At 44.3% G+C, this 9726-nt stretch overlaps 1 protein-coding gene across 3 annotated transcripts in view; it reads left to right on the forward strand.

The window, feature by feature from the left end:
* The first annotated feature begins 8087 nt into the window (after positions 1–8087).
* Positions 8088–9726, forward strand: part of LOC102680638 (acetylcholine receptor subunit alpha-L1) — a 3530-nt gene continuing 1891 nt past the window's right edge. Inside the window, exons 1-5 of one of the 3 annotated variants that reach the window (XM_006607762.2) lie at positions 8088–8371; positions 8862–9089; positions 9180–9224; positions 9311–9420; positions 9506–9686. In XM_006607762.2, coding sequence (XP_006607825.1) covers positions 8910–9089; positions 9180–9224; positions 9311–9420; positions 9506–9686 — 516 coding nt within the window. In that variant the 5' untranslated portion in view covers positions 8088–8371; positions 8862–8909. The remainder of the gene's footprint in view (positions 8372–8861; positions 9090–9179; positions 9225–9310; positions 9421–9505; positions 9687–9726) is intronic. The other 2 variants (XM_006607760.2, XM_031509551.1) reach the window with 2 other exon arrangements.

A 9726-nucleotide genomic window follows, 5' to 3' on the forward strand; every position in this document is an offset into this window, starting at 1 on the left:
GACCATGTGGAAATCTCGAGGAGGCGTCCTACGCGCGTCCTACCCGCACCCTTTTCCTTTCCGTTTTTTTCTCCCTTCCTCCCTGTCTGTATTCCTCGAGATCCTTCGCACGATATTCATAACGATCGAGATCCTTTCGATACGATCACGCACAGAGATGCGGAATTCTACCTTCTCTGTCGATATCTTTCTCGAAACGCAATTCTCTCGTCTACTACGAGAGAATGATCATCGAGGAGGAGACGATAAGTCGAAGAGCGAGGCATCGTTTATCTTGTTTATCCCGTTAGGTGATTCGGGGTAAAGGGTTGCGCGATTTTCTCTCGAGAGAATTTCCCCGAGGATAGGTACACCTGAAGCACGGCACTGTGCACGACCCTTGCCGAGCATCCACGAACCACCCTCTCTTTCTCTCTCTCTTTCTCCCTCTCGCCCCCATCCACTCCGTTGCTTTCCGTTCCACTTGTATGTGTTCAGCATCTCGCCTACCCTCTGTCCTTCCTCGTTGCTGTTCTCTCCACGAGGTATCCCAGTCGATACTGACACTGGCGGTGCGAGGTCGACTCGTCAGAGGGTGCTGAACGGAGTGCAGAGGCGGCAAAGGGGCTCGGGGGTGGTTACGAAAAAGAAAAGAAAAAAAAGGGAGAGAGAGAGAGAGCGCTTTGCGTTACGTCTCTCCTCTCTTCTTCTTCTTCTTCTTCTTTTTCTTCTTCTCTTCCCTTTTCCCCAAAGGTTTTTCTGCCCTTCCCTCCTCTCTTTCCTCCTCGTTGAAATTGTACAATAGAAACGAAGCCTTATCCGATGCGGACATAGCCCCCGCAGCCTCTGTCTCTCCTTTTCCTCGCCTCGTATTTTCGCCCGTTTCTCGCGCCTCTGTAACCCTTTTCTCTCTCGACGAGCTCGAAATTGTTACGTTTAATGAAACGGTGAGTGAGATTTTTTTTACCTAGCTAAAGGGCAAAAGACGTTAATGGGTCAGCTGTACGAACGGATATCGTTATCGATGAACGCGTAATCCTCCGTGGAAAAGAAGAGAAAACGATTATATCGACGATTAAAATCTTCTCCCATGCTTCCACCCGATCGCGGTTAACGTTGCGTCCAAGGACGAGTCGTAATTCTTCCAATTTTTACGCCCCCTTTTTATCTTCATTTTTATCTTTCCATTTCGAAATTCTACTTTGGAATAATAGTAGATATAATGAAACGATACTCGAGAGTGATTCGTTCCGATTAGCAGCTCGATCAAAGGTTCGACATCTCGCCTCTTGGAATTGAAACACAGAGAGACAGAGAGAGAGAGAGAAAACGTCTTATTGAATTATTAAGAGCGCGAGAGAAAAGTGTGCATTAATGCCGCGAAAGTGGCGAGCGAGAACGATACGAATCGGAAACCGTACCGTTGTAACTTGTTGAGCAAGCGACCAGAACACGTCTGGATATCGACTGAGATTCGTTTGAGCGAGGACTCTGGAGATCTCCTTTCCACGCCACTCGCTCGCTCCAAGAATAAAGCGACGGATTTCCACCCCAATCTTCCTCTTCGAACCCTTCCCTGAATCCTTATTATTCGCCTTGTAAACACACACGTGTATACATATGCACATGTATTCGCACACAAATTTCAAAGGACGAGAGAGAAGATATTTTTCGAATTCGACGAATCCCGTTCGAATCGTTCGAGATCGAACGCGCGACAAAAAGAAAAGAGAAACGAAATAACGAGAGGATACGGCGTGAAGGGAGTGCAACCGCGTTTACACGTTCACGTTTCAAATTTCCAACGCGAAATATTCGAACGCGATCGTGGGTTGGAGCCGTTAATCGGGAGGGTCGAAACGGGTCGAAAATATGTGACAAACGCGTGCACGTAAATGCAACCAGGTACGCGAGACGACCTCAGATATGCGATGGTCCGTTGTATCCCTGGCCTGGGATAGGTATGTGCGAGGTATTTCCGAGTGCCTCCCGATCTACAAGGATTCTCCAAAATAAACGGGTATGCGTGAAGTTCTTGTTTCGGGGGATGGGGCAGGGGAGGTGAGGGGGGGCGCAGACGCCGGAATTCCTCGAGGGTTGCCACTACTGTTCTGCACAGCCTTTGGACAACGCGAACACGCCCTATTCGGAGGCCGGATGGAGAGAGGCTAGGGCCACTGCTCCGCTAACGAAAATTCGACGGAATTCGAAACTGTTCGCGCATCCGATAGCTATATATCCCGCGAGAAACGAACGCGGTTATATATCGAGAGAATCGACGAAACGAATATATATATATGTGTGTGTATATATGCACGTGTATATGTATATACACGAGAGTTATCAATAATTCATGGGAGCCATGATCGGTGACCGGTTGGCATTTATGGTACACGGTACGTAAATTGATTCGTTATTGCTTGAAGGTGCGAGAGGATAATCCGAACGATCTAGTTGCAGAAATTGCTCGCACGGAATCGGAGGATTTCTTCGCATCGCGAAGAATCGCTTTTCAAAATCGGAAAGAAATTCAATTTTCCCTTCCGACGATTGCGATGATAAATATGTTAAAAATAACGGATCACGTGCGATTGACTTGTGGGGTGAACGCGCTGTACCGTGACACGTTCGAATCCCAATTTAGGTATTAATTATCTCCAAAGGTAGCTCGGAGATTCTATAATTATATTGCAAGTCAATCTTGATTTCGTAAGAGCCGATCTATCCCGCTCGATCCGTGCGATTTAGGAAGGAATAAAAAGAAAATGGAGGAACGAAATAAAAAAGTAAACGAAGTATAATAATATAGGAGGAGGGAAATATATTGCGGAAACGTGTGAAAAAAAAAAAAAAGAACATTAAGATCTTCGATACGATTGCAACGGTGCGCGCAATGCCTCGCGAAAATTGAAACGGTGGTGGTGGTGCTCGCCACGTGCCGGACGTATTTCCCAAAGGTGTTCTCGATCTTAGAAGACGGATAAGCTGCCTTCGAATATCGACATCTCGAAAGATTCGCTCACGCGTTCGAAAAAGCACGAGCAGGTTCGAACCATCGGCCGACAATTGAAACGAATCGGGAGCGGAGATTAAAATTATCTCTTATCTCAGTTCAGGTCGAAATATTGTCAGGGGCCGAAAAGTTGGCCGATGCTATTTGTTTCGTTAACGGGGCCTCGATAATAATTGAGAGGCGTGAACAGTTGCGAATGGCACGATGGCGAGTTACGATAACGGCTTTATTACTAAATTTAGGCGAAACTTGCGTGGATTAAAGAACGGAAACAATGTGACGGTAATATAGAATATTGCACGGTATATGCACAAGCACGGCATGGCCCACTTACACAAATAAATTCCTTTTGAATATTGATTCCTCATTGCGGTTGTTGCGGTTCTTGCACCACCACTGGTAGATAATAGAACCGTGACTGTTTTCGAATTTGCCTCCCAGCATCGGGGGAGACGTATTTGCAACCACTAACGAGCGCACAAATACGCGCCCCTCTACACACGCGCGCGCGCCCCCTCTCTTTCTCTCTCTCTCTCTCTTCCTCTACACAATTTGTAACGTATATAGTATATATAAGTTTATAACAAATTCAGCGTCGGATAATCGTGTTCATCCGAAAACGCACGCGTTAATTCTCGACAACGAATGATAACAGATATTTGGAATTAATTAGAAGACTAGACTATCGTCGTTCGTTTAGTATTTCGGTGAATTTCTATTTGACGAAAATCTATTTGACGAAAATCGATGAATTGGATAACGCATAACGCGTGGATAACGATCCCCTTCCCTCTCTCCCTCCCCCTTTACTCACAATTATTCGAGGGATACGATAATGTTAAGGAAGAAGTTATCAGTTACAGGAAGAAGGAACGTGGAAGAATTATACCAGTTCGGGGAATAAATTTGTTATTCCGCGATATACATTCCAACGCAGCGGATTTAAAAAGCGGCTGCTCGAGCGACTACCCCGTTACCCCATTCCACAGTTGCGCGACATTATTCCCGACGCGGCTGCGAATCTCTCTCTTTCCCGCTTTATAATGACGTTTCCTCCTCTCTCTTTTTCTTTTAATCTTATCCCCTTTGTCCGAGATGTTCTCGTCGGATCGAACGACGTTGCTTAGCGAAGGGATCAAAACTCTCGAGCGAATGATGCGAGTATGCGATTAAAGAGAGGGAGGAGGGAGGATAAGAAGGGGAAAAGATCGAATGGAGCGACGCGTGTCGCATGGGCGAGGGAGGATGAAAACGGAAAGCCACGAAATTGGAAGGAAGAACTGTTCTCGATCAACCGAGAGATATCGCTCCTCTGCCACTCTATAACGTTGCCAGATACATACGTATATCCGGTTACGCGAACACACATTTCCCTCGAATACTACTCTGGCTCAGACCTGAATTGACCTCGCGAATTTGCAACTAAAATGAAGAAACGAATTGTCGCTTACACGATGACGAATTATTTTTAAAAATAATAAAATTGGATCGGACGATTTTTCTTTAACTATCGAACGGTGCGAGATGTCGCGAAATTGGAAGAAATACGCAGGTATTTCTTTTATTCTTTTTTTTTTTTTTTAAAGTTTCTTCAACATTCGTATTCCCAGTCGCGTCGTTCGTGGAAATAATACGAGTCTGGACGTTTATGGAAATTTATGCCATTTCTTTTTTCCCCAGAAGCCAGAAGGAATATTTATCTACTCCAAGTCACTACTCCAATACGAGATACGTGTCGCGATGGAGGAGTAATTTCGAGTCATTTAATCTTTATTCTTGGATACGAGCGTGTGCGTGTATATATATTTATATATATATATAACAGGTCAAGCGTTAATTATTGACGGATAATCCTACAGGGACAGGGTAAATAGAACGGATTAAAAGTTGGGGTAGTCAAAGAGGATAATGTTTTTTGCAAATAGCGGGAATTAAAACCCGTCTCCACGATCGTTATTAACCTCTGAAATCTCTGTTCCGCTGAGCACCGATACCACCGGCCACTTCCCTCTAACAATCCCCGGGGAAAGGAGAATTCCAAAGAGAATTCCACCCGGTGAACGAACAACGCGGATTTCAACGATGCCGGGGGAAACCTCTGGCGTTGCCTCGAAATTGCGAGAACAAATGTCGTTTTCTTGAACAATGCGGCTAACAATTTCAACCGATAGAGAGAGTTAAAGGAAGAGGGAAAGGGAGAGAGAGAAGGGGTTGGTTCGAAGTAAATATGAGATTCGAATATTTCGAAAGGGAACAATTTACGAATGCTCGTTTAAACGTGTCTCGATCGTTGGATCTTTCCTGAGAAAATCTCCTACGTACGAAGAGAGAGTAATCGAAAGCGCAATGAGGGTTTTTGGAAGGGGAAAAACCCTTCTTATTGGAGAGAAACAGAGAAGAAGGGACAAGTGTGTTCGAAAGAATCTAACGATTAGGTTTAGACTTATCTGTGCTAGCCTCCCTGAATGTTTCCCTTATGTGCACGTGTGTGTGTAGAATGGGATAAAGGATGGAAGATTGCTCGATGCGTGACATCACATTAATTAATGCCCCAAGAACCAATTTCGAAACCCTTGCGCCAGCTATTATACCTTCCATGTCTCCGGGCTGGATTCACGTTATGCATATTGCACGCCCCGTCCTTGTTCTTCTCTTCTCGTTTTTCCCTCGTTTCTCGTCTTCTTTCCCCTCCCCTCCGTCTTTCCTGACGCGGAGAAAATCCCCTACGTACGAAGAGAGAGTAATTGAAAGCGCGAAAGGAAAAATGAAACGAGCGGTGATGATATATTTTATTATTCGAGGAATCTCCGAGTGAAATTGCGTATATCGTACGTTATATCCGCGGTGTATATATATTTTTAGAAAAAGGGAGAGAAAGAGAGAGAGAGATTGAATTTTACTCGAGACAACAACACAACAACACGAGACAAGTTCTTATCCCATTCCGGTAAAACGGTTCTGTAAGAAAGCGCGATGCATAAAGCGTGAAAAAAATACTTTGCAACGCCTTCGTTATGTAAGAGCTGCTTTCAACCAAATAATGTTTTTTCACGAGTTACATGTAACGCTCGAACACGTGAACGGGTTTTATTATCATCTAACCGATGGATTATTAGTCCCTGCTCGTTTCAACCTCCATCTCGCCTTCTTCTAAGTTTCTATCTCTCGTCTAACCCTATCCTTCCTGTTCCAGCTTCTTCCAGCTTCTTCGAAACGAGTGGAAATAAATTCACGGATTCGTTCGAGTCGAAACCTGTAAAATAACTCGCCTCCACCAGCCACAGTGAAATATATACAATTCTGCCTGATCGAGAAATACGAGAACACGAATATTTCCCGCGTGACGAAAAATACAACGTCATAAATCTCCCTTTCTGGTTCGATAAGTAATAGGATCCTCGCTTCGAAGCAGCTGGATGGAAAGCGCGAGAAGAAAAAAGGCATGCATCATTTCAATGAATCTGGAGGAGGGCATACATCGATCGAATAATCTTCTAATCGTCGCAAATGTTAATCTGCGACAAGATTACAACACAAGTTTCTGTGAGAGAGAAGCTGGCCACTCCTTCGTCAGTTTGCTAATTGAAAGAAGAAACAATCGCGTTTATTATCGTGGCGGGATGAAGCTTGCGAGAGAACGACTTTGCAAGGTAAAATGTTTCAGAGGAGAGGATTATATATAATAATGGGTCGTATGGCCGAGAAAAATGATATCGGTGATGGGAAGTGGCCTTCTTCTACCTTAACGAACACATCACCGTATTTCTTGAACGCGAGTTGAAATGTAAACTCGCTCTCTCCTCCCCTCCTAAAAATAAAAGGGTTTTGATGTAACGCCGTCCACGCGTATTTACCGACGCGCTTCACTCTGCAGTTCAAGATATCCCTCCGTCTCGAGAGAGAGAGAGAGAGAGAGAGAGAAGCAAAATTGATTCTCGTTACGAGAAAAATTACCGGTTAAAAGCGTGCCGAGTTCAAAGGCGCTTTTGTCAAACTGTGGACGTTTAAAGAGTAGGAGCAGTAAATATTTGATCTTTAAACAACTTGCAGTTTTTTGTCAATTTTATTAAACAAAAAATACTTAAGGACGAGGTAATAAAACGTACGCGAATGTACGGAAATGGGGTATCTGCTTCCATTCGAAACTAGTTCCCTAATATTCTTGCTAGTGCTTCGTGCAACGACGAAAAATAATCCCATTTACCGCGATATGCACGCGATGGGCGTTGAAAGAAGATACAGAAGAAGAAAAAGAAGAAGAAGAAAAAGAAAAATCCTCCCTCGTTAACCAAATAAAATTTTATCCTAGTTAAGTCTACGAAAAAAAAAAAGAAAGAAAACGTGAAAAAGCGATCAAACGCGTTGTTAAAGGATCGCGAATTATTCGCTCGATCTGATGTAGGAGACTGGAGATCCCTATTAAACGAGAAAGCAACGGAATAAAGAGCGTTGTCAGAAACCCTTTTCAAATATCATTCTAGCCTAGTCCTAAATTCCTCCCTATTGTTCGCCCCTACCTTCGTTAGGTAAATTAGAAAACCGAGAGAGAGGGGGGAGAGGAAGATTTTTCTTCGAAGCTGGTCGTCTCAATTGGGCTCGATCCCATTTCCCTCGTTCAAATACTCGGCTCACGTATAATAAATCTTCCAACTCTTTGAGGAGAATTAATAAAGTAGGAGAAAAACGTCGGTTTACACTTCCCTATATTTTTACTTCCCTCCCTCGTTTCAAATTAATTCAACGGAGTTAAATCTGAGGAGAGGATCGACGGGAGAATCGATCTCTCGCGCGGCGATCGTTCGTATTACACCATTCGAAGATCGCGCGTGAAACGTGAAACGTGACGCTTCCCTGGGCGTTGGAGGTTTTCTCTCGCGGAAAACTCCGTAGAAAATTTGGAAAAAGAGGGGGGAGGCAGGGAAGGGAGGCGTAGAAGCGGAGGCGGAGAGATGGTGGTGCAGAAGCGGCGGTCGTGCGCCTCTTTTTCCACTTTCGAGTGCAACGAACAGAAGCTGCGCCGTTGGGGCGGCGTTGAAAACGCGCAGCCACCCTCGACCCTCGGCCGGTGCATGCGCAATGGTGTATCGATCCCGGAGAATCCGAGATGCACGTAACATCATCCAGTGGTCCATTGGCTGTATACAGAATACCATTTCTCCGTTCATCCGCCGCGCCGTTTCGCGACCATCGCCGACGTTTCGACCAACGAAACGACGGGACGACGCGTCACAGTGATGCGAGACCGTCGCGTCCCCGATCGCCGACCGACCGCACGAATCGTCAACGTTTCGAGGAATCGGGACGCTTCGTTATGAGACACGTCGGCAGACGCGAGATCGACTCTCGTGAGAGGAAGAGCACTCGGGGAGATTGAAGTACGTAACTATTCATTCAATACTTTGTTGTAAACATTGTGATCGATCGATCGATCGATCGATCGATCGCTTTGGTCGAGTTCCTTTTGTATCGAATTATTCGCGAATTATTATTGGAAAGAAATTTAAAATTTCCTCTCGAAATTTTGCTTGAAACAATTCGAACGAATTTTAACTCGAATCATTTTCATAGCTTCGAGGAATTTGAAAACGAATTTTGAAATTTATATTAATTTCATCGTCAATTGAATAGTTATGCCGGATCATTTCAGAATGAAATCGAAGATACTTTATATTAATGTAAATATCGTAAACGCGGTTGCATCTTGGCTCGAAGTAAAAACTTTTAATCTTAAAAGAAAACGTTACTACTTGCGTTACGTATATTTCGATAAAGATACAAGAAGCAAGAAGTGAACGCAACAAGTCTACGATATCTACACATCTATCTCCAATATATAGCTTCTACTACAATTTTGCGTGTAAATAAACAGGATGCCGATCGGATCTGAATCCGGAAACTAGCTACGCTACCATTTAAAATGATACTTCAGGCGATCATCTTGATCCTCTCCGCAAGGATATGCCACGGCAATCCGGACGCGAAGAGGCTGTACGACGATTTGCTGTCGAATTACAATCGGCTGATACGCCCCGTTTCGAATAACAACGACACCGTAGTCGTTAAACTAGGACTTCGTCTGTCCCAACTGATCGATCTCGTGCGTGGCCTTTTTTATTATGTATATACATAATAATAAACAACATTTCGAAATTTTAGAGTAACGAAATTAATAATTGAAAATTTGCAGAATTTGAAGGATCAAATTCTCACGACAAACGTTTGGCTCGAGCACGTAAGTCTTCGATCGAGATTCTATCGAGAATCTATCGCTATCGGGCGAAGCATCGGTTAATCGAGAAATCGAATTCATTTGCCCAGGAATGGCAGGATCACAAGTTTCAATGGGATCCGGCAGAGTACGGAGGTGTCACCGAACTCTACGTACCAAGCGAGCACATATGGCTTCCCGACATCGTGCTCTACAATAAGTACGCAACACTAAATCTAAATCCAATAAAACAATCCTTTTTCCTTTTGGCGATTACCATCGAAATTTGGCAAATTTGGTTTCAGCGCGGACGGGGAGTACGGAGTCACCACGATGACCAAAGCTATCCTGCATTACACGGGGAAGGTACTATGGACACCTCCGGCTATCTTCAAATCCTCGTGCGAGATAGACGTTCGATATTTTCCGTTCGATCAACAAACTTGCTTCATGAAGTTCGGTTCGTGGACTTACGACGGTATTCAGGTAAAAGAAAAAAAAAAAAAAAAAAGCAACTTCTTTCCGC

This window comes from Apis dorsata, unplaced genomic scaffold (genome assembly GCF_000469605.1).
Source record: "Apis dorsata unplaced genomic scaffold, Apis dorsata 1.3 scaffold_19, whole genome shotgun sequence".
NCBI lineage: Eukaryota > Metazoa > Arthropoda > Insecta > Hymenoptera > Apidae > Apis > Apis dorsata.